Source organism: Leopardus geoffroyi, chromosome E2 (genome assembly GCF_018350155.1).
Source record: "Leopardus geoffroyi isolate Oge1 chromosome E2, O.geoffroyi_Oge1_pat1.0, whole genome shotgun sequence".
Lineage (NCBI taxonomy): Eukaryota > Metazoa > Chordata > Mammalia > Carnivora > Felidae > Leopardus > Leopardus geoffroyi.
Window position 1 is genome coordinate 48312857 of NC_059335.1, and position 26087 is coordinate 48338943.

Here is a 26087-nt window from a genome sequence, read left to right on the forward strand (position 1 = left end):
GATATTCTTTCCTGGTTTGTCAAAGATTAGTTGGCCATACGTTTGTGGGACTAGTTCTGGGGTTTCTATTCTATTCCATTGGTCTATGTGTCTGTTTTTGTGCCAATACCATGCTGTCTTGATGATGACAGCTTTGTAGTAGAGGCTAAAGTCTGGGATTGTGATGTCTCCTACTTTGGTCTTCTTCAAAATTACCTTGGCTATTCGGGGCCTTTTGTGGTTCCATATGAATTTTAGGATTGCTCGTTCTAGTTTCGAGAAGAATGCTGGTGAAATTTTGATTGGGATTGCACTGAATGTGTAGATAGCTTTGGGTAGTATTGACATTTTGACAATATTTATTCTTCCAATCCATGAGCATGGAATGTTTTTCCATTTCTTTATATCTTCTTCAATTTCCTTCCTAAGCTTTCTATAGTTTTCAGCATACAGATCTTTTACGTCTTTGGTTAGATTTATTCCTAGGTATTTTATGCTTCTTGGTGCAATTTTGAATGGGATCAGTTTCTTTATTTGTCTTTCTGTTGCTTCGTTATTAGTGTATAAGAATGCAACTGATTTCTATACATTGATTTTGTATCCTGCAACTTTGCTAAATTCATGTATCAGTTCTAGCAGACTTCTGGTGGAGTCTATCGGATTTTCCATGTATAATATCATGTCATCTGCAAAAAGTGAAAGCTTGACTTCATCTTTGCCAATTTTGATGCGTTTGATTTCCTTTTGTTGTCTGATTGCTGATGCTAGAACTTCCAACACCATGTTAAACAACAGCAGTGAGAGGGGACATCCCTGTCGTGTTCCTGATCTCAGGGAAAAAGCTCTCAGTTTTTCCCCATTGAGGATGATGTTAGCTGTGGGCTTTTCATAAATGGCTTTTATGATCTTTAAGTATGTTCCTTCTATCCCGACTTTCTCGAGGGATTTTATTAAGAAAGGTTGCTGAATTTTGTCAAAGGCCTTTTCTGCATCGATTGACAGGATCATATGGTTCTTATCTTTTCTTTTATTAATGTGATGTATCACATTGATTGATTTGCGAATGTTGAACCAGCCCTGCAGCCCAGGAATGAATCCCACTTGATCATGGTGAATAATTCTTTTTATATGCTTTTGAATTCGATTTGCTAGTATCTTATTGAGAATTTTTGCATCCATATTCATCAGGGATATTGGCCTGTAGTTCTCTTTTTTTACTAGGTCTCTGTCTGGTTTAGGAATCAAAGTAATACTGGCTTCATAAAATGAGTCTGGAAGTTTTCCTTCCCTTTCTATTTTTTGGAATAGCTTGAGAAGGATAGGTATTATCTCTGCTTTCAACGTCTGGTAGAACTCCCCTGGGAAGCCATCTGGTCCTGGACTCTTATTTGTTGGGAGATTTTTGAAGACTGATTCAATTTCTTCGCTGGTTATGGGTCTGTTCAAGCTTTCTATTTCCTCCTGATTGAATTTTGGAAGCGTGTGGGTGTTTAGGAATTTGTCCATTTCTTCCAGGTTGTCCAGTTTGTTGGCATATCATTTTTCATAGTATTCCCTGATAATTGCTTGTATCTCTGAGGGATTGGTTGTAATCATTCCATTTTCATTCATGATTTTATCTATTTGGGTCATCTCCCTTTTCTTTTTGAGAAGCCTGGCTAGAGGTTTATCAATTTTGTTTATTTTTTCAAAAAACCAACTCTTGGTTTCATTGATCTGCTGTACAGTTTTTTTTAGATTCTATATTGTTTATTTCTGCTCTGATCTTTATTATTGCTCTTCTTCTGCTGGATTTAGGCTGTCTTTGCTGTTCTGCTTCTATTTCCTTTAGGTGTGCTGTTAGAGTTTGTATTTGGGATTTTTCTTGTTTCTTGAGATAGGCCTGGATTGCAATGTATTTTCCTCTCAGGACTGCCTTCGCTGCCTTCTCAAAGCGTTTAGATTGTCGTATTTTCATTTTCATTTGTTTCCATATATTTTTTAATTTCTTCTCTAATTGCCTAGTTGACCCATTCAATCTTTAGTAGGGTGTTCTTTAACCTCCATGCTTTTGGAGGTGTTCCAGACTTTTTCCTGTGGTTGATTTCAAGCTTCATAGCATTGTGGTCCAAAAATATGCATGGTATGATCTCAATTCTTGTATACTTATGAAGGGCTGTTTTGTGACCCAGTATGTAATCTATCTTGGAGAATGTTCCATGTGCACTCGAGAAGAAAGTATATTCGGTTGCTTTGGGATGCAGAGTTCTAAATATATTTGTCAAGTCCATCTGATCCAATGTATCATTCAGGGCCCTTGTTTCTTTATTGACCGTGTGTCTAGATGATCTATCCATTGTTGTAAGTGGAGTGTTAAAGTCCCCTGCAATGACCACATTCTTATCAATAAGGTTGCTTATGTTTGTGAGTAATTGTTTTATATATTTGTGGGCTCCTGTATTTGGCGCATAGACATGTATAATTATTAGCTCTTCCTAATGGATAGACCCTGTGATTATTATATACTGCCCTTCTTCATCTCTTGTTACAGCCTTTGAAGTCTAGTTTGTCTGCTATAAGTATGGCTACTCCAGCTTTCTTTTGACTTCCAGTGGCATGATAAGTAGTTCTCCATCCCCTCACTCTCAATCTGAAGGTGTCCTCAGGTCTAAAATGAGTCTCTTGTAGACAGCAAATAGATGGGTCTTGTTTTTTTATCCATTCTGATACCCTATGTCTTTTGCTTGGTGCATTTAGTCCATTTATATTCAGTGTTATTATAGAAAGATATGGGTTTAGAGTCATTGTGATGTCTGTAGGTTTCATGCTTGTAGCGATGTCTCTGGTACTTTGTCTCACAGGATCCCCCTTAGGATCTCTTTAGGGCTGGTTTAGTGGTGATGAATTCCTTCAGTTTTTGTTTGTTTGGGAAGACCTTTATCTCTCCTTCTATTCTAAATGACAGACTTGCTAGATAAAGGATTCTTGGCTGCATATTTTTTCTGTTCATCACATTGAAGATTTCCTGCCATTCCTTTCTGGCCTGCCAAGTTTCAGTAGAGAGATCGGTCACAAGTCTTATAGGTCTCCCTTTATATGTTAGAGCACGTTTATCTCTAGCTGCTTTCAGAATTTTCTCTTTATCCTTGTATTTTGCCAGTTTCACTATGATATGTCGTGCAGAAGATCGATTCAAGTTACGTCTGAAGGGAGTTCTCTGTGCCTCTTGGATTTCAATGTCTTTTTCCTTCCCCTGATCCGGGAAGTTCTCAGCTATTATTTCTTCAAGTACACCTTCAGCACCTTTCCCTCTCTCTTCCTCCTCTGGAATACCAATTATGCATAGATTATTTCTCTTTAGTGCATCACTTATTTCTCTAATTTTCCCCTCATACTCCTGGATTTTTTTCTCTCTCTTTTTCTCAGCTTCTTCTTTTTTCATAATTTTATCTTCTAGTTCACCTATTCTCTCCTCTGCCTCTTCAATCCGAGCCATAGTTGTCTCCAATTTATTTTGCAACTCATTGATAGCATTTTTTAGTTCCTCCTGGCTGTTCCTTAGTCCCTTGATCTCTGTAGCAAGAGATTCTCTGCTGTTTTTTATACTGTTTTCAAGCCCGGCGATTAATTTTATGACTATTATTCTAAATTCACTTTCTGTTATATTGTTTAAATCATTTTTGATCAGTTCGTTAGCTGTTGTTATTTCCTGGACATTTTTCTGAGGGGAATTCTTCCGTTTCATCATTTTGGATAGTCCCTGGAGTGGTGCGGGACTGTAGGGCACTTCCCCCGTGCTGTCTTGAATAACTTGCGTTGGTGGGTGGGGCCGCAGTCAGACCCGATGTCTGCCCCCAGCCCACCGCTGGGGCCACAGTCAGACTGGTGTGTGCCTTCTCTTCCCCTCTCCTAGGGGCGGGATTCACTGTGGGGTGGCGTGGCCCGTCTGGGCTACTTGCACACTGCCAGGCTTGTGGTGCTGGGGATCTGGCGTATTAGCTGAGGTGGATCGGCAAGGTGCACAGGGGCAGGAGGGGCAGGCTCAGCTCACTTTTCCTTTGGAGTTCCGCTTCGGGAGGGGCCCTGCGGCACCGGGAGGGAGTCAGGCCCACCAGAGCGATGGATCTGCAGAAGCATAGCGTTGGGTGTTTGTGCGGTGCAAGCAAGTTCCCTGGCAGGAACTGGTTCCCTTTGGGATTTTGGCTGGGGGATGGGCGAGGGAGATGGCGCTGGCGAGCGCCTTTGTTCCCCGCCAAGCTGAGCTCTGTCGTCCCGGGCTCAACAACTCTCCCTCCCATTGTCCTCCAGCCCTCCCGTTCTCTGAGCAGAGCTGTTAGCTTATAACCTTCCAGATGTCAAGTTCCGCTTGCTGTCAGAACACACTCCGTCAGGCCCCTCTGCTTTTATAAGCCAGACTCGGGGGCTCTGCTTGGCGGCAGGCCGTCCCTCCGCCCTGGCTCCCTCCCGCCAGTCGGTGGAGCGCGCACCGCCTCTCCGCCCTTCCTACCCTCTTCTGTGGCCTCTCGTCTGGGCTTGGCTCCAGAGACTCTATTCTTCTAGTCTTCTGGCGGTTTTCTGGGTTATTTAGGCAGGTGTGGGTGGAATCTAAGTGATCCACAGGACGCGCCGTGAGCCCAGCGTCCTCCTACGCTGCCATCTTCCCAGGATCCCCTATTATCTCAGTTTCAATAGGTCAGAAGTCTGGCAATGAGTTGGCTGGATCCTCTCGTTAGGCTCTCAGAACACTAAAGTCAAGACAGTGGTAGAACTGCATTCTCTTCAGGAGGCTTGACTAGGGAAAGGTTCACTTCTAGGCCCCCTCAGGTTGTCAGCAGAATTTATTTCGTTGCAGTGAGAGACTGAGGCCCCCCCCCTTTTTTCTTGCTAGCTGCCAGCTAGGGTCTGCACTCGGCTGCTGTTGAAACACCCACAGCCCCCTGCCATGTGGTCCCTTCCATAGCCCCTCTCACACTTGAAGTCTTTTGACTAGGAAGAGGCCAATCACTTCTAAAAGCTCATCGGATCCACTAACGATAATCTCCCCACCTTAAAGTCAATGGATGTAGGATCTTGACTTCATCTGCAAAATCCCTTCACAGCAGCACATAGATTAGTGTTTGATTAAATAACTGGGAAAGATAACTATACATCAGGAGATAAACATCTTGGGGGCCACTTGCAATTCTGCCTGCCACAAACCCTTACAAGCTCCTTCTCTTCTGGCAAGAGTATTGTGTGTTATATGCTTTCTTAGCTTCCATCTTTGTTTTCTCAGTTCTATAATCCATATATTTAGCAAATACTATGGAGCCCATAATTATGTGTCATGTGGAGCATTTCATATTTTGGTAAAATGATGACAGTAGCTAGGACTTTCTATTTGTCAGACACTATTCTGAGTTTTACCCACATTACCTCATTTAAATATTACCACGGTGCTATGCAGAAGGTACAGTTGGTGTCCCAGTCTACAGATGAGAAAACCGAAGCCAGCCATGGTTAAGTGACACGCCCAAGACCCAACAGTCAGAACCCAGGGGAGCTGAGACTTAAACCCACATCGCTTTTCCTTCAGAGCCCTCCCTCCTAACCTATTTCCATCAGTTGTTGTCTTACTATATTGTAGTTTTGAAAGATTATGGAATGTTCTCCATAGCTATGCTGATTATCATTCATCCACTCCTTTTCTGTCAAATTTGTCACCTAATAACAGAAAATGTCACATATGCCAAGTTCTTCCTAGTAGCAAAGGACATCCCCCAAAAGTCAAATAGCAAAGAGACACAGGGGTGTTAGAGCAACTAGTTTAAAGGTTGACTTTGGGTGAGGACAGTCCAGTACCTTAGCAGTTGGTGTTTTAGTGTTCCTTGTTCGTGGATTCTATGATATACTTTGCTGCCTGGTTTTATGCCAAACATTGATTAATAACCTTCATCAAAAAGAAAACTCACCAATTCAGCCCTGGAGAGCAACTTTGTGTCTTCTTTCCAGAGCAGCCAACCTGTGTCAGCAGGAATCAGAATAGAAATGGTACCCATCCATTGAAAACTAATGTCCCCTGACCTGAAATAGCACTTATACTGGTGACACCCTATCTTCATTGTGAACAGAGGACTGACCTATGCTACTGGCTAGGGGAGGAGAATAAATGGTTATAAGGGGAAAGATGACATTGACAGAACCCTCTTCTGAAAGACTTTTGCTTTTTTTTTTAAATATGAAATTTATTGTCAAATTGGTTTCCATACAACACTCAATGCTCATTCCAGAAGGTGCCCTCCTCAATACCCATCACCCACCCTCCCCTCCCTCCCACCCCCCATCAACCCTCAGTTTGTTCTCAGTTTTTAAGAGTCTCTTATGCTTTGGCTCTCTCCCTCTCTAATCTTTTTTTTTTTTTTTTTTGAATGAAGGAGAAAAATGGTACCAATTTATGTTTTAATTGTAAGCTGGGTCTCATAAATGAGTAAAACTATGTAGAGTGCTCCAAGGCCACTAATTTGGGAACAAGGGCCAACAGCTGAGATCATCTGGCCTAGAACTTCCTTATTTTCTCTTCTTGCTGCCCTTCTATTTGTCCTAACAACAGGGCGATAGGAACTCCAGGTCTGCAATCCCCATAGGAGTTGAAATGCCAAGTTATGTGCCCACTGCTGTGTTCTGATGGTGTAAATTCTTCGCCTTCCAAAATCTGGGATCCAGGGAAGTTGGGGGAAGACTTAAGGATCTGGTAGTAGACTTAACCATCAGGGCGGCTTTAACAGCAAGTAGCTAGCAGTTCACCACAACCGTTCCCTTTTACTCTTAGATTCAGAGCCAGATGACATTTCTCAGCCTTTTTTGAAGCTAAGGTGGCTGCCTGAGTTGTGTATAGTGGAAGTAGCAGACGTGATGTGTGACACTTCCAGGGTTGGTACATAAAATCTCAGCATGTGACTCTCCCTCCTCTTTCTTCTCTTCTCGGTCAGCTGGATGTCATTATCTAGGGTGGCTGAGATGCTTCAAGTTAAGCATGTTACAATAAAAGGTTTTCAATATCCTCTACTCTGAAGAAGCATCTTGTTCTTTAGGTGTCTGTCCCTGAAGTGCCTTTACCCCAGCCTCTTCTGACTCACATTTTTGTTTACATGGGAAAGCAAGAACATAATAGGTGTGTTTAAAAGTGACTTGCACACAGCTGAAGAAAGAATTAGTGAACTGGAAGATACCTCAGAGCAAATAAAAAATGAAACACAAAGAGCAAAAGAATGGAAAATGCAGATGGGAGTCTGCAGAGACAGAGAGGACATATCAGAAAAGTCACATACATTCAAGGAAAAGAGAAAGAAAATGAGGCAGAAACAATATTTAAACAGATAATAGCTGATAAGTTTTCAGAAATAAGAGATACCAAACCACAGATTCTAGAAAAGTAGCAAATTCCAAGAAGGATATGCAAATAAACTAACTACATACCATACGGAGAACCTGCCCTACACACAATTAAAGATAAAGAGAAAATCTTAAAAGCAGCCTGAAAAAACAGATAAATTACCATCAAGGAAGCACAACTTATATTTTTAGATTAAATAAGCATTAGTCTTTTTTTTATGACTTGACACCTTAACCAAAATCTTAACTTTGGAGCCTGATTGTACTATATGAGATTTTCTTCTAAAGGTGGGATGCAGGATTTGAAGGGCTGTTAAGTAAAGAGGGAGCTTCAGTTTATTCTATTTATCTCCAAGGGAGTGGACCAAATACCAATGTTGTGGAAGGTACAAAAAAAGTATATCTCCACTTTACATAAGGAAGAGATATGTAACAATTTGAGGTATTAAAATCTGGGGTAAGTTACCTTAGATGAGAATTGAGTTTTCTAACATCAAAGGCAGATACATTAATTCATTTGTCATATATTTATTAAGCATCTACTATGTTCCGGGCATAGTTGCAGGTGCTGGGGATATATCAGTGAACACAAACAAGAAGAAAAAACATAAACATCCCTTCTATGGAGAGCATATATCCTAGTGCAAGGAGACAAACAAGCATGACAAATAAGTTAATTGTGCACTAAGTTAGAAGATGACAAGTGCTAAGGGAAAAAAGCAGAACAGGGTAAAGGGGATCAGGAGTACTGAGGGAAGGTTTGAAATTAAAAATGTGATGTGCAGGGTAGGCTTTGTTGAGAGGTATCGTTTGGCCAAAGAAAGACTTTAGGGAGTAAAGAATGAGCTATGAGGGCCTACATGGTTAAAGGAAACAGATTAGTGGGCATCACTTCCAACTCTAGAATTTAGCCCTGTCATATATTTCAAAATAAGTTTGGAATTTTAGCAAACGAAATTCCATTGATTATTATGAAATAATATAAATCAAGATGACTTCCTACATTGTGTTTATTAATGAAAGCTGTTTATCCTCCCTATAACATCATAGACACTTTGCACTTGAAAAACACTTGCTTTAAAAATTACAAGTTCCAGGAAGGATGTTGTACCTTCTGCTGGTATCTCAGAATTTGGAGATTAGAGCAGATAATTAGCATAAGCTTGTTAGAGAACTGGACTGTCATCTTGAGAAAGAGATGTAAAGAATCTTCACAGAGCATTCAAAAGTAGAATTGTAGGTTTGCGCTTCAAAATCACATTGCGTTTTGAAAAAAAGAAAAGCCAACAAACACCCAGCTGCTTTGATTAAAAAAAATAATGTTTGTCTCTGATGTTTAGTTCTGCAGTGCCAGTCATTTGAACTATAGAGGGCTTTGACATGTGCAGAATGAAAAGCCAAGAATATCTTCACTGTTAACTTGTACTCTTGTGTTGCAGGCACACAAAAAATCCCTTTGGACAATTGAACCCAATGAAGGCATGGTTCCCCCGGAAACTGATTTTCAGCTGACGGTGACAGCCAACCTGAATGACATACTGACATTCAAAGACACAGTTATTTTGAGCATAGAAAATAGCAACACCTACCGGATTCCTGTCCAGGCTTCAGGAGTTGGTTCCACCATTGTTTCAGATAAGCCCTTTGCTCCAGAGCTCAATTTGGGAGCACATTTCAGGTAGGGAAATACCCTGAACTGATTCTTCCAGATACTACGTCTGTTTCATAAACTGAGCATCACCTCTACTTTGAAAAATTACTTTCAGTAAATAGAACTAATGTCTTCAGCCCCCCTCCCTTTTCCCATCTTCACTTTACCCCCTCCAAATGGGTACATCAGCCTCAAGAAGACCTTTCCTAGGCACAGTGTAGTTGCATTTTCCCAGCTGTGTCCCTCTACACCAGAGAAGACATTGATAGAAGTGCATTTTTCTTTCAAACATACAATGGCTTCTTTGTGACAAATTTAGTATCTCGATCATGATTCCTCCTCTTTAATTCCATCTGACACATTGCTAATTCCTCTCCATGACTGTGGAAAATACAGATATAACTTGGTGGTGACCTAAGTACAGTATAAGTAGGAAGGTTGAAAATTTATTGCAAATGTATATTATCTGGTATTGCAGAGCCAGTCATTTTGTTTTGTTTTGTTTTATGTCCTCTGCTCATCTCCCCACCAAAGCACCAACAACTGAGATGCTTGCAATTGGCTCCTCCTGAAAAGCTAGAGAATCTCAATATTTAAATAAAAGGTGGTACAGTATAGATGTCTCTGAGCAGAACAGCCTAAATGTGTGTCTCTGAAAGTGTATGAGGTTTGAATGCTAACAGTGGAGGAGACATTTGGGGGGTTATTCATGGCTCCTCATCGGAGTCACATGGCTGCCACTCGTTGATTCTTGGGGCCAGTTGAATCTGGCCTGTCTGTTGCAGTACTGTGAGCCGGTCTCAGAGGGGTGCTCCTGCCTTGTGGTGTAACAGGTCGTGAAACCAAGATGGACACTGTGCTTCGAGAGGACGTACCTGACAAAAACCAGTTGGGAGCCCTCCCCGAAAGCCCATCCACACCTCCTTTCCTCTGCTCCATCTACAACACATGACACTTGATTGAAAATACATTAACCAGGAGGAATTAAGTAACAGGCAAGTCAGATAGTTGAATTGCACATGTTTTCAGACAAACATCCAATTACAGTTTGGGTGTCAACTGGATATAAAAATACTCCTCTCCACCCATCTGTTGTCCATAAGCTAGGGCATTTTTTCATTGCATACCATGCTTCTATTTCCAAATTTCTTTGTTAAGTGCACTCAAATATAATTATAGAAAACAATGTACTGCAAGCCAGATTTAATTACATGTTCTCCTTAGTCTACAAATAGTGTCAAATAGCCCCAAAGGATATTCTGACACTCGCCTAGAAATGGAGGGTTAGCTAATAGTTTCCTGTGAATGTAGAAGCAAACTGCAGCTTTTAGCTGCCAAGTTTTCCTCTGGCTAAGCTCTATAGTTATTCTTTTTGCCATAAAATCGTGATGCCAGCAATCTCCAGAAGAATGATCAAAAGCAGGGGTGGGCAAACTGCAGCCCACTGCCTTTTTCTATAAATAAAGTTTTATAGGAATACAGCCATGCCCATTCCTATACATACATTCTCTATGGCTTCTTTCACACTACAGTGGAGAGTTGAGTTGTTGTGACAGACCATGTGGCCCAAGAAGTCTTACGTATTTATTATTCATCCCTTTATAGAAAAAGTTTGCCAAACTTTTGATCATAAGGGTCTGAAGAAATACCCATATGCCACCTTTTCTGACTACATATTTTTGGGCAACTCCCTTAAATTTTCAGAGCTTCTATTTCTTTATCTATAAAATGAGAGCAAACATACTTATTACCGTATTGCTGTGACAATTGAAATATGTACTGTGTACAAGTGACAGATACACTGCCTACAGTTTATATTATTTATATTATATATCATATATTATTTACACATATAATTTATATGTTTATATTATTTATTATTATATTTATTATTTCCCCAAAGCCTGGACTTAGCCATGAAGTCAAACTACTCCAATAAGCATGCTCTGTAAATACCTATTTAGATAGAAATGGTCACACCTGACAATCGGCAAATATTCCTTATTATTTATTTATTATTTATGCTTCAACTTACTTATTAGCATATGATGGTATTTCTAATGAGGAACAGAGGGGATGAAATCTCAAAGCCTAATAAGATTTTAAAAATAAAAAACAGTGCCAAGGTGAGTCTTCTCCCTGAAAAAAAAAAAAATTTAAATAAACTTATAAATCAGTTTTGTTTTAATTCCAAACAAAATCATGTTTGAACCAAGTCCAAGATCTCAGAAATCCCAGTGTCTTGCAAACAGCCAGACAATCAAGAGGTTCTTAATAAATGTTCATGGAATAGATGAATGAATGAACAAATGACTTGATGAATGAAATAGCATTTTTAAAGCACTCCTCTGAGAAAAATGACCAATCCAGGTGATGTTCTGGTCCATGGTACAGTCCCCTTGAGCTTTGGTCAGGCTTGGAGGATATGCTTGGCTTCTCTTCCAAGTTCCCTTCAAGTTGAGCTCATCACGAGAGATTTCACTCAGTCAGTAGAAATATACTCAATACAATTTGAAATATATTTCTCCTCCAGTAGGTATTTTACTTTCCTTTCACTCCTTAGAACAATTTATCATAAATTAGAGTGATTTTTCCATATACTGTGTCTGTGTTTGTATACCACTTCCCTGGTGGTGGAAACTCAGGGACCAAACCCAGGTACTGGACTCCAGTCTGTGGACTCCTTAAGTAGATACTACCTCGTTCCCTTACTGTGGCAGCTCCTCATAGCATCATGATGTAGCATTCCTAAATTTTTAAAAATAAAGTGTATTTCATTACTTACCTTTTAAATACTTTTCAGAGGAGAAAAATCCCAAGGGTGTGGACCTGACCAGAACACCCCAAGTAGAGCCCTCTCAATTCCTGCCTCCTCTTTTCCAGCCTGGACACCTATTATTACCGCTTCAAGTTGGCCAACAAGGGACGTCGGGTCCAACAGTTGTTCTGGATGAACGAAGATTTCCATCCACAGAACAAGCTGAGCAAGAAGGGCCTGGCTAAGAAGGGACTTGCTAAGAGCCAGCCCCGACCCCAGCACTTCCAGGAGCCCGGGGCCCCACAGAACCCCGTGTTTCAGATCCACCCAGTCAGAATGGAGCTGTACCCAGACCAGACGATCGATGTGATACTTGAAGGCTATTCTGCTACTCCCAGGGTAAGAGGACAGCACCCTTAGAAGCCGTTTTTCTCCTAAATAAATCTTTGCTGTATTTCTAAGGAGAGTCCTTTAACATTTATCTGAAGAAAGGATGCAGTTTTCTCAAGGTTTTCACACAGCACTGAGTTACCATGGCAGCACCTATTGCTTCCAAGATTCGGCTCTGTTCAGTTTTTTGTTTGTTTCTACAGCTACCATGATCCCAACCCTAAAATACCATTTAAAGTAGGTTCTCATCCCCACAGTCAGAGGGACATCCAGCATTCACCCAAAGCTAAACCTTCTCTTAACACATAGCAATATTAATTTCCTATTTATTCAAAAAGGATGTTTTTAGAGACACTCAGCTGCCTCTGCTCTCCAGGTATTGGGACATCCTTGGCCCCTTTCCTCTCAACCTGACACAACAGCTTCCTATTTATAACTGTCATCTTGTTATGTATCAACTGCAAAGCTGAGTTACCTTCAGCAACTCGGATGTCCTGCTCATATTTATATTATCAACATTCTGCTTTAAACATTTAAGCAGCTCCAAAGCGTGTGCCTATTTATTCCTATTCCCTCATGGAAATTGGAAACCATCAAAAGCACAAAAGAAACTTCCCAAATCACTTACGAGCCTCTTCTACCTCACTAGTGCAGACTTTATGGATGAGAAATGATCATCCTTGAGCTCCTGCTGGGGTCACTGAATTAGGAGGTAGTACTGGATTTTTCCTCATGAGATAGGAAACAATGGAAATTTGTCTCCCAGTAGACAAGATGGGAAGCTCGCCCGCAGCTTAGGTCCTCTAGGTTCACTTGACTTCATTTGCATTGATTCTTCACAGCACATGTTCAGGTAAAACCCATCCTCGGTGCAAAAACAAAAAGGTCATTTCCCATCATGGGAGTGCATCATATGCTCTTTCTTTCTGTCATTCGGGGATTCAGCCAACTTTTACTGAGTGTATACCACAGGACAAACACTGTGCTAGGCAGTAAGGATGCAAAGATGGGTAGAATGCAGCCCCTCAACTCAAGACACTGACAGGCTGTCCCAGGAGCACACGTACAATGTTGTTACCAGGAGCTGATCATATTTTTAAAGGCATTAAATCTGAGAAGCTGGGATTCTAAGTTCAGTTTAAGATTTGCTAAATGCTTCCCTGAATGTTCTTCTATGTGGTAGTACATAACTGAGAAGAGACTTGAATTCATTAACATCCAAAACCTGAATACTCTTCAGTGTAAGCTATTCTGGTATAATGTCACTCTAGGTCCTTTCTACTTTATAAAAATCTGAGCCTCTTGGATCCAAAGAAGTATTGGTTTCTATAGCACGATTTTTATTTTTTAAGGCTTTTAATAGCTTGTTTGTTTATTTGTTTGTTTATTTTAATAATGATTTCAGGAATAAGATTTAGTGATTCATCACTTACATATAACACCCAGTGCTCATCCCAACAAGTGTCCCCTTAATACCCATCATCCATTTAACCCTTCCGCCACCTAACACCCTGCCAGCAACCTTCAGTTTGTTCTCTGTATTTAAGAGCCTCTTATGGTTTGTCTTCCTCTCTGTTTTTATATCACTTTTGCTTTCCTTTCCTTATGTTCATTTGTTTTGTATCTTAAATTCCACATATGAGTGAAATCAGATGATAGTTGTTTTTGTCTGACTGACTTATTTCGCTTAGCATGATATACGCTAGTTACATCCATGTTGTTGCAAATGGCAAGATTTCATTCTTTTCGATCGCCAAGTAGTATTCCATTGTACGTATGTATACACCACATCTTTACCCATTTCTCAGCTGATGGACATTTGGGCTCTTTCCATACTTTGGCCATCGTCAATAAGGCTGCTATAAACATTGGGGTGCATGCACCCCTTTGAATCAGCACTCCTGTATCCTTTGGATAAATACCTAGTAATGCAACTTCTGAGTTGTAGGGTAGTTCTATTTTTAATTTTTTGAGGAACCTCCATACTTTTTTCCAGAGTAGCTGCACCAGCTTGCATTCCCACCAGCAGTGCAAAAGGGCTCCTCTTTCTCCACATGCTCACCAGCATCTGTTGTTGCCTGAGTTGTTAACATTAGCCATTCTAACAGGTGTGAGGTGGTATCTCATTGTGATTTTTATTTGTATTTCTCTGATGATGAGTGATGTGAGCATTTTTTCATGTGTCTGTTAGCCATCTGCTTGTCTTCTTTCGAAAAGTGTCTATGCATGTCTTTTGCCCATTTCTTCACTGGATTATTTGTTTTTTGAGTGTTGAGTTTGATAAGTTCCTTACAGATTTTGGATGCTAACCCTTTATCTAATATGTCATTTGCAAATATCTTCTCCCATTCTGTCAGTTGCCTTTTAGTTTTGCTGATTCTTTCCTTCACTGTGCAGAAGCTTTTTATTTTGATGAGGTCCCAATCATTCATTTTTGCTTTTGTTTCCTTTGCCTCCAGAGACATATCAAGTAAGAAGTTGCTGCAGCCAAGGTCATAGAGGTTGTTGCCTGTTTTCTCCTCTAGGATTTTGATGGCTTCCTGTCTTACGTTTAGGTCTTTCATTCATTTTGAATTTATTTTTGAGTATGGTGTAAGAAAGTGGTCCAGGTTCATTTTTCTGCATGTCACTGCCCAGATTTCCCAACACCATTTGCTGAAGAGACTTTTTTCCATTGGATATTCTTTCCTGCATTGTCAAAGATTAGTTGGCCATACGTTTGTGGGTCAGTTTCTGGGTTCTCTATTCTATTCCATTGGTTTATGTGTCTGTTTTGTAATACAGCTTAAAATCCAGAATGGTGATGCCTCCAACTTTGCTTTTCTTTTTCAGGATTGCTTTGGCTATTCGGGGTCTTTTCTGGTCTGTACAAATGTTAGGATTGTTTGTTCTAGCTCTGCAAAGAATGCTGGTGTTATTTTGATAGTGATTGTATTGAATATGTAGATTGCTTTGGGTAATATCGACATTTTAACAATATTTGTTTTTCCAATCCATGAGCATGGAATGTTTTTCCATTTTTGTGTATGTGTCTTCTTCAACTTCTCTCATAAGCTTTCTATAGTTTTCATTGTATAGATTTTTCACCTCTTTGGTTAGGTTTATTCCTAGGTATTTCATCGTTTTTGGTGCACTTGTAAAAGGGATCGATTCCTTGATTTCTCTTTCTGCTGTTTCATTATTGGTGTATAGAAATGCAACTGATTTCAGTACATTTATTTTATACCCTGTGACTGTTGAATTCATGGATTAGTTCTAGCAATTTTTTGGTGGAGTCTTTTGGGTTTTCCACACAGAGTATCATGTCATCTGTGAAGAGTGGAAGTTTGACTTCTTCCTTTCCAATTTGGATGCCTTTTCTTTGTGTTGTCTGATTGCTGAGCCTAGGACTTCCAATACTATATTGAACAACAGTGGTGAGAGTGGACATTCTTGTCGTGTTCCTGACCTTAGAGGGAAAGCTCTCAGTTTTTCCCCGTTGAGGATGATATTAGTGGTGGGTCTTTCATATGTGGCTTTTATGATCTTGAGGTATGATTCTTCTATCCCTATTTTCATGAGGGTTTTTATCAAGAAGGGATGCTGTATATTGTCAAACACTTTCTCTGCATCTATTGAGAGGATCATGTGGTTCTTATCCTTTCTTTTATTACTGTGATATATCACATTGATTGATTTGCTGGTGTTTCATTGAGGATTTTTGCATCCATGTTCAACAGGGATACTGGCCTGTAACTCTTTTTAGTGGGGTCTTTTTGTCTAGTTTTGGAATCAGGGTAATGCTGGCCCCAGAGATTGAGTTTGGAAGTATTTATTCCATTTCTTTTTTTGGAACAGCTTCAAAATAATAGGTGTTAACTCTTATTTAAATGTTTGGTAGAATTCCCCTGGAAAGCCATCCGGCCTTGGACTCCTTTTGTTGGGAGAATCTACAGCATGATTTTTAAACATTCAAGCATGAAAGGCAAAATTTTTCTAGCCATAGTTCCTGCCTAGCTTGATAAGAAATCATGTATCTACCCGAACCATAAGCCCAGTAAGGATTTTACCTGCTTTGTCTGCCTTGTCTGTTTTGTATGTTCAGTCCCTAGCAGTTCTGATGCATGATACATTTTCCTATAATATATATGTATATATAGGTTGAACTGAATGTAAATTGATTGTGTCCTTGGGAGCAGTCAGAAACAAACACATCCAGGACATATTCAACCAATCAGACTTTAATTGTGTGACAGAGAGCAATCCCTGAAATGCACTATTTGGAAAAATGTGCTCTGTCCTGGTGTCACCAGGCAGGTAGTTGAGAATCAGCTTGTTGATTTTGAGAATCAAGTTTTCTGAGCTATGGATATTCCACAAGTGCTGATGTGTCTCGTCTACAGATAGTCAAAGAAAAGCTGGTGTGCCATGCCATCATCGGGGCACAGAAGGGGAAGAGCTTGCTGATGACTGTGAATATCATCTGTGAGTTTATAGCGCCACTTATCCAGCTCTCCACCAAACAGCTCGTATACCGACTGGAGAAGGTCAGTGCTGCCTGGGGCGGGTGCACTAAGTAGGGGTCAGCACGTTCACATTTTCATTTTGGAAGCTAAATTAATGGGAAGCCTGTTATACCCGCACCCAGTGAATGTTTTCTAAGCTTCAGAGACCAATACACATTTAACTAAAACTTCTGAATCTAAACCTACATTCCTTTGAAATGTGAATTGTTATGGAAATTCTACTTGCCTCGTTCCTGATATATAAGACAAAGTAAATGAAGGCGTATTCCAGTGCACTGAAAATGCATTTTAGTTGATCCTTTTATTCTAACTAGGTGAAATAAACATCTCAGTATAGAAAAGGTTAGAGTAGAATTATTGATAATTATAATAATCAGTAAGAAAAGCTGCCATTTACTGATTGGTAGGCACTGGCATCAGGCCATGTTCCTCAACTACATTTTCCTAGTTGTTTCCTCACAACAATCTATGCAATGGGTTCTATTATCATTCCATCATACGTGTAAGGGAACGGAGATGCAAGTTAAGCTGTTATGCGGTCACCTAACACTGCTTGAGAATAATCAACCTAAACTCTTTGATTCATACTCTTTAATTTATATGGCTATAAATGCCTATGACTTTATGTAACTATTAAGGACGAGCACTAAATGGAGGAGGCATAGGACAGGGGAAATGAAGAATGGCTGCTGCTCAGGGCAGGGGGGTCAGGATGGCGAAGAGGTGGAAGGAGACATCACAGCAGGACTGGACATACTCCTCGGCAGACTTCCATCCTAGAATTATGTACCGTTCAAAATAGATAGGTAGAGAATGCCTCTTCTGAGTTGAGGACTGCATTGGTGCTGGAAATCTGGTGAACCAGCCTGACATCGTCAAAGCTAAGTGACTGGTCAGGGTTACAGACCATAAACAAATTATTACAATTTAGTTGTTTAAGATTCTACTCTAAACAGTGTTATGAAGATAAGGTATAAGGCGCTACAAGAACATGTCTTGGAGATATGGCCATATTTGTACATGTGGTCCTAGATGGCTCTGTCAGCAAGTGCCTAGACTTGAGACTTGAAGGAGAAATAGAAGTTAGTATGGTGATGAGGGACGAGCAGAGAATCAATAGGCAGAGGGAACTGCACATGTGAAGGGCCCAAGTTAGGAAAGACCTTGGTGAATATATACAACTGAAAGGCCACTTTAGAGAACGTGCCCAGAATGACATGAGGTCCATCTAGAGAAATGGGCAGAGGCCAGAGGAATTTGACATGGCTGGGAGGTATGTTCTGGACTTTGGGTTTTGTTCTGGGTGACCACTGGAGGGCTTTAGGGAGGGAGGGGAGTGACATGGTCAGATTTATTCAATGAAACAGTCATGATGGCTGCTGAGTGGAGTATTTATCAAGGCCTACCATGTCCTAGGCACTGTGTTGAGTGCTAGGGATATAGCAGTGAGACTAGACCCACCCAGATGAACCTCATGCCAACTGGGAAAACTGGGTATTAAGTAAGCCATTGTTCCATAGTGTGGGATGTACATAATCCAAGCTAAGTCCTGACATGGTGTCGTACAAATGGGCTATATCTGGCAGCGCCTAACTGATCATGGGGCAATCAACCAGGATTTCTTTCACTACTTGGAGGCTTGCAGGAGAATGTTCAAGACCATTTATTCTGTTAGTGGATTTCATTATATTTTGTTAATATTAAATAAATATCTATTGAGCACCCACCATGGATAAAGTGCTCTGTTAGGATATGAGTAAGGGAGCTTATAATCAAGTAAGGGAGGTGAGATGTACAAGTTCACTTCAAACCAACAGATAATTTTGAGCACTTACATTATATTAGGCTGCCAAGGCAAGGCAAAACCCTGGTTTAATGGCCTAGTGCAGAAAGCAGACACTGAAGAAGTAGAATAAGGGTTTCAGCTACAGGCTGATAAGCCAGCTGAAACAAGCTCCATGAGACATATAACAAGAAAATACTACAGGAGTTTCTGCCAGAGTTACTAAGTTTTCATTACTGTTTTAAGTTCTTCCTTTTTTAAGTAATCAGGAAAGATAGTTATTGGCAACAGCTGCACCAAATTTAGTGGCATCATGTTTCCTCTAAATTCCGCTATTCAGAGAAAATTCAGTAAGTATTTATTGAATAGCTATTCTTTGCAAGACATTACAGTGTATGTTAAATATGCAGCCCGGTTTCTTATTAGATATTTTTTTCTAAGCCTATAAACACCCATAAAAATGTGTGTATAGTGTTCCTTCTTTTTTATATCCTTAAGCCTTGGGTTGTTTTTTTTTTTTAACATATTCTTGTTTACATCTCTGAGTTTATCACTAAAATAAAAGAGTAAATATTTTATATATGGCAGCAACTTATCGAATTAAAAAACAAATTGTCAGAACTCCGTGTTTGTTTTTGCCCTTCTCTCCTTCCCCCCCCCCAAATATTATAATTGTGAAATCTGTCCAACTAGTATATTTTTCATTGTTTATTTCCTGCTCATATTTAAGCCACACCAGGGACAATGAAGAAATGCAACTTTATTAAACCAGTATGCACAAGAGGCCTGTTGGTGTTGGTGTTCAGATTTAATTACATAACACCAAATTATCTGTCCTGTCTCATTTTGGGCTCAAGGCAGCATATATGAATTAGTACATTAGACTATAATGATACCAGCCCTACCTATGGGAAGAATTTTTCTATAACCATTTCCTCAGATTTGATCTACTTTATAACTGTGATGCCATTCCTAAGGCACACAGATGAAATCACATCTCTGGGGCATTGAGAAGGTCAACTGAAAGTAGCAGCCAGTTTGCTTCATGAAGTCCACCAGCAAAACCTGTCTCTTGATATTTGGGGAGACAAACAACCCAGAGAGAAGGGGTCATTTTAAAATAGAACGGCTCTGTGTGCATCGACTCCTCCTCATCTCTAACCTCTAAGTGGCCTCTTGCCAAAACCAACCGACTATGGCTTCTTCACTTCAATGCTTTCTGCAGTGACACAGCGGCCTGGGGGAAGGTCACTGAGTGGACAGCTTTGTATGGCCCAAAAGTGCTGCTTCATCCCTCTCACAAAATGTAGTATATCATCATCTGCAAATACAAGGTGAATTCAGTGCCTGTGTTGCCATGTTAGAGGGAGGGAAACAATGCCTGGCATCTCATGGTAAGTGCCAGACTGAGCCCCTCAGAGAACTCTGGGAGTGCGTAGGGATCTAGAACAGTGCAGCCGAGGCAGGATGCTTGAGCTAACTGTTATGGACTGAATGTGTCTTCCCCAAATTCACATGTTGAAGTCCTAATCCCCAGTGTGATGATGTTGAAGGTAAGGCCTTTGGGAGGATGATTAGGTCATGAAGGTAGAGACCTCAAGAATGGGATTAGGGCGACTGGGTGACTCAGTCAGTTAAAGCGTCCAACTGCGGCTCAGGTCATGATCTCATGGTTCATGAGTTCGAGCCCCGCATCGGGCTCGGTGCTGACAGCTCGGAGCCTGGAGACTGCTTTGGATTGTTTCTCCCTCTCTCGCTGCCCCTCCCCTGCTTGTGCTCTGTCTCTGTCTCTCAAAAATAAATAAACATTAAAAAAAATTTTTTAAAAAGAATGGGATTAGTGCCCTGAAAAATACAGACAAGAGAGATCATCTCCTTCTCAGCCATGCAAGGACATAGTGAGAAGATAGCCATCTAAAGCCAGACACTGGATCTGCTGGCACCTTGATCTTGGACTTCCCAACCTCCAGAACTCTGAAACATCTGTTATTGAAGCCACCCAGTCTATGATATGTGTTATAGCAGCCCAAGCCAACAAAGAGACAATGGGCACTGGTTACCTAAGCACCTCAGAGCCAGGGGAGCCAGGAACCACAGGAGAAGGAAGATTGTGTTGAACAAAGAAGCAGAGACAGAGTCAGACCAAAATATAGAATCAGAATGATTTAACTGAAATTGGAACAGCAAATCAAAACCATGAGGCCTGGGGAAAACAGGCCAGAGTTGTGGAAGAGCCAGGGAATGATTGGAGGGAGTCTATTGTTGGAAGCCACAGATTGAGGCTTCTGTTGCCTCCTGCTGTTATTAAAAGACCCCCTTTCCAAAGCACACAAGAAATGATGTGGACTCCAACATTAGAATGAGAAAAATTCAGTCTGACCAGACATTTTCAGGTTAAGATCCATTGCTGATGCTTTCTTCAGTTGAAAGAATGAAATTTGATGTATCTAAGAAAGTGGAAAGATGCTTCTACATCAACGATCCCAGTGTTATTGGGAAAAATTTACAGAAATAGTTATGAGCATTTTGTCAATATAACAATATATTACAAAGTATATATTTTTGCAAATTGGATATTTTGAGCATAGAAAAAATATAAGGAAAATAATGTTTTGTTCATTATAATGATGCATGGGTTCTTCCATCAGGTATCACTAATTATTAGACTTTGTTTTATGACACTGGAAACTTCTATAGTAATAGTACTATCCAGAGGCATGGCACGTATAGGTGTTCTTAACCTGGCCACAAGAGAGTAAGAAATCTAATCTTTGTTTTCTGGCTTATGTAGGATCACTTTTCAATAGTCCACCATAAATTGCGAATGAATTATCTAAGTCTGTACAAGCATGGGGGAAGACAGTGAAAGAGAGGCAGAGAGCAAGGAGGGGTGGGGAATGCTAATTCTGTTGTTAACACTGATGATGAGACTTTGGTTGCTAAAGGCTTACATGTTTATCATAACTTGGTTTCTTCTTTTTCCCTTTTTGCAGAAGCCAAACACTGTCCTGGAACCTGATTACCAGCCGTTGGTCATGAAGAACATTTCCACCCTGCCAGTGAATGTGTTGCTCTCCACAAGCAGACCCTTCTGTATCTGCGAGACTGATAAATCTCCACTGCCATTAACTCCTGAGGTAAGTTGACAGAGTGCTGTCTTAACAAGCTCCTAGGAGAGTTGTGTGTGTGACAAAGGAAGAGAATAATGTCAGCATGCTACCTAATTTCAGTCCAGACAGGTAGGAAGAATTTAAGAAACAAAGAGGAAAGAATAAAGAAGATTTCTATGTCATAAATTCCAATATCACTCAACTATTTTTTAATTTTGTTAAATATTTATATGTGTGTGTGTGAGAGAGAGAGAGAGAGAGAGAGGGAACGAGCGAGGAAGGGGCAGAGAGAGAAGGAGACACAGAATCTGAAGCAGGCTCCAGTAGGGGGCTCAGTAGGGGGCTCAAACTCACAAGTGGTGAGATCATGACCTGAGCCGAAATCAGAAGCTTAACCGAATGAGCCACCCAGTCGCCCCTCCACTATGATTTTTTTAAATGTTTATTTATTTATTTATTTATTTATTTTTGAGAGAGAGAAAGGGAGAGAGATCATGGGGGAGAGGGAGAGGCTGAGAGAAAGGGAAAGGGAGACAGAGAATCCCAAGCGGGCTCCATTGCTGTCAGTGCAGAGCCCAGTGTGGGGCTCAAATTCATGAACCTTGAGATCATGACCTGAGCTGAAATCAAGAGTCAGACTCTTAACCGACTGATCCACCCAGGTGTCCCTCACCCAACTGTTATTAATGGTGTAAGAACTTTGGCTCATTATGATAACCCTTCATTCTTGCCCATTGTAATCTTTAGAAAACAGTGACTTCCCACTAATGATAATAGAAACCTATTCATTCTACTTTTCTAAAGCAAAGTTCCATACTCTAGGCAACAAGGAAATGGCTAAAACCCAGTCCCTAAACCAGAGAGCCCATCTCCAGATACTAAGAAATCTGAACTGGGCTGGGGGAGGAGGCTGTGAGCTATTGAGCCTCCCCAGTCTGACGCAGGATGCAGTGTTCTCTAAACATCCCTACAAGATCACCCTTGTGCAGGGTGCCTGGGTGGCTCAGTCAGTTGAGTGTCCAACTCTTAATTTCAGGTCAGGTCATGATCTCACGGTTCATGGGACAGAGCCCTATGCTGTTAGCATTCTCTCTTTTCTTAGGATTCTCTCTTTCCCTCTTCCTGTCTCCCTCTCTGCTCCTCTCTTAGTTGCACTCTCTCTTTCTCTCTCAAAATAAACAAATAAACTTTAAAAAAAAAAAAAAAAAAGATCACCCCTGTGATCCTTTGCGGAACATGCGGACATTGGTGGGAACGGCGGGGCCATGCGGCCAGTGGCACCGCAGAGCTGTAGAGAAGGAGTGAGGGAGAAACCAGATCCATACACCACTGTGTTCAGCCTCCCAATCTGGGGAGACAGCTAATGAAGAAGAGGTAAAAAGGAGGAAGGGAGAGCAGGCAGCAATCCTGAGATCTCAGAAGAGGGAGCCCATGACTGAAGGAGATTTGCCGTGAGCCTCGCTCAGGGAGATGGATCTTGGAGGGAGATGGGGGGACAGAGGTGCTTAGTGAGAGGGTTGCAGACAATACCTGACTGGTGGCTGTAAACTGCACTACCACCCTCCCTTCCCCACCAATTACTTAGTGGGTTTCCTTCAAGCCTGAGCTGGGAAAACACCAGCTAAGATCTTTGAATAGAGAAATAAAAGGGAGAGGTAGAAGAAAAACCTACTGCTAGGGAGCCTATACAAGGAAGGAGACCAAAAGTATAAATGTAGTTTTCTGCAGCCTCACAGAAATGGTAGATGGTATGATCTGTCTTTAAAAAGAGCTTAAAGATGAGATTCAAGTGTTCAAAGTAGAGATGAAGGGTAAGCTCACAGGGCAGAGGAGAACAAATGGATGATAAAGTGAAAATTCAGATACGAGCAGCTTTCTCCATCTGGGTGGTAGATTAGACACACTCTCTTGTCCCTCCTGAAATCTTAAGATAAAAGTAGAAATGTTCAGAAGGAAAGAAGCCCAGAACAGTAAAATAAAGAAGGAAGAAGATGGTCATAAGCAGATAATGGGAGATTTAAACAAATTCTAGAAGACAGAATGAGGATGGAGTGGGTTGACCAAAAGGGCACGGGCACAAAAACCAGCATTCTAGAAAATTCTCCTGTGAGACTGCAGAGACATGAGAGTCGTTCAAGCTGAGTAGCGTGGGCTCAGAGGCAACAAGTGTGAGGAGAACACTGAAAATAGAGGGATTCCATGTGTACTAGACAGCTGTCCCACCTGACCCCGCACACAAAAATCATGGGCAGCTGGCTTTTATCCCCAGATCTAAAGATAAATGCTCTTCCCAGAGAAATGGATCAAAGTGCCAGGGGAACTTCAGTGTTTCTAGTGTGATTTTAGCCCTCCAGGATAATAACTGGTGTCTGGGGTATGTCCACCAACTGATCACCCCTTCTCTGCCCAAGGAAGCTGTTCTGTAGACCAGTCCTACTACACAAATTGATGGTGGTCTCTGGACTGTTAGGATCCCTGGTTGGGTCAGGAACTATTGCTTCCTGTAATAATTCTGATAGCACAGTTGGGCCTTTCATATTATTTGCATGTGTAACTTTAATAACAGCATACATATAGTTTAAAAAATAAAGAGCTTTGGGGCACCTGGGTGGCTCAGTCAGTTGAGTGTCTGACACCGGCTTAGGTCATGGTCTCACAGTTTGTGAGTTCAAGTCCTGCACTGGGCTCAGAGCCTAGTGCCTACTTCAGATTCTGTCTCCCTCTCTCTCTGCCCCTCCCCCGCTCACTCACACTCTCTCTCTCTCTCTCTCCTCAAAAATAAATAAATATTTAAAAATAAATAAAGAGCTTTTACAAATCAATAGGAAAACACCAATAGAAAAATAGGCAAAGGAAATGAATAGAGTTCACAGAAAGAAAAATAAATGGCTCTTAAATATATGAAAATGTGTTCAACTTTAATCACGTTAGAAGAGATGCAAATTAATTTTCCTATCGGATTGGCAAAGAGCAAAAATTCGATAGTGCTCTGTGTTGGAGGGGTATGTAGAAATAGGCACCCCCACAGTGTTGGGGAAGTATACATTGGAAGGCAATATGGCTACAGCTATCAAAATTTCAAATGTCCATACCCTTTGACCTAGTTATTCTTCTGCTAGGAATTTACCCTTCAGATATAGACACAATATTCAACATATAGACAAGGGTATTCATTGTAACAGTGATTATAAGAGCAAAAGATTGGGAGCCGATACCCATCAGTAGGAGATTGGTTAAATCAATGATGGCGGAATTATATGATGGAATAAAATGCAGCTCCACATGCACTGAGTGATCTCCCAGTGAAAAAAGCAAATTGCAGAACAAGAGTGCACAGTGTACTATCATGTGTATACAAAAATTTTAAATACATATATGAATGTGATTTTTTTTTTTATCCATACATTATCTCCACAAGGATAAGCAATACACTTGTAACCCTGGTGCCTCAGGGGCAGGGAACTATTTGGCTTGGATAAGAGGCTTAGATTTTTAAAAGCAAAGCCATACCTTGTCTTGGGACAAAATGTTATGGAATATCCAACAGTGAGTCATATCTTGGTGAAATTACTGGTCTTATTGGTAATCCAAAAATTCTATGGCCTCTATGCAGAAAAGAAGGGACCGATCCATCAAGGGAAGAGTTTAGACTAATTTCGACTTCTCCACGGTAATACTTAGTGCCAGATGACAATGCAGCAATGGCTACAGAGTTTTGAGAGAGTCACCCAGGGCTAGGAAGGCTAAGCAGTGTTGCTGACATTCACAGAGCTGGTAAATGACAGAGGCTGGATTTTGACCCAAGAAGTCTGGCTCCAGAGTTTATGGTTTTAGGATTATTATCTCTTGTGTAAGAATATTTTTTCAAGTGTGTTTTTTTTTTTGAGAAAAAAAATCAAACATTTAAAAAATAAATTAGTTTAATTTCATTTTTATAAAAATGTTATTTATCCATCCATTATGTCTGGACTCATGCTTACAAAATGTTAACTCTGAGAAATAATATATGGTGAAATTTTGGATGAGTTTTTAATTTCTTCTCCTCGTGCTTTTATACATAATGTGAATTTTTGTGGATGTGTATCATTTCTACAAAACAACAAAGGGGGGAAATGTTTAACTCAATCTTCAAAGATATTTAAATACCAGGCATTGCAATACCATGTGTTACCGTCTGCAAGAATGGGTTCTAAATTCTGCCAAGCCACCTGTACAAGCACAGGCCACACTTTCAGATGGGATTAGCTGCCTGAGGAGTCATTGCCCTCTCTCTGATTCTTGAATCAGGTGATTGGCTTTATCAACAGAAACCATCTAATCCTGTCACTGAAGTGCACAGTTAAATACCCGAACCTGAAAACTCAGCGGAGAGGGAAGTACTCTCTGAAAGACTCGTCCCTGTGTGCATGCCTCCCAACTGCCTCAGGGCACTTTCTGCAAAACCAGGAGGTGGCTTTCCTGTGGATTAACTGTGGGAATTGAGCAATTCCTAAAAAAGCTAACTCATAGCCAGGCTTTCTATGGTAAGGCATTCCAGTGGCCTTGACATCCAGAAACACAC

At 40.8% G+C, this 26087-nt stretch overlaps 1 protein-coding gene across 16 annotated transcripts in view; it reads left to right on the forward strand.

Annotated features, from left to right (window-relative positions):
- Positions 1 to 26087, forward strand: part of HYDIN (HYDIN axonemal central pair apparatus protein) — a 430150-nt gene that overhangs the window by 246190 nt on the left and 157873 nt on the right. For all 16 annotated transcript variants that reach the window (XR_006702763.1, XR_006702764.1, XR_006702765.1 and 13 more), the window contains 4 exons: positions 8769 to 9007; positions 11864 to 12137; positions 16511 to 16654; positions 21410 to 21553. Coding sequence is in view for 13 of the 16 variants with exons in the window: in XM_045443449.1 (XP_045299405.1) it covers positions 8769 to 9007; positions 11864 to 12137; positions 16511 to 16654; positions 21410 to 21553 (801 nt within the window). In the remaining 3 variants the exon portion in view is untranslated. The remainder of the gene's footprint in view (positions 1 to 8768; positions 9008 to 11863; positions 12138 to 16510; positions 16655 to 21409; positions 21554 to 26087) is intronic.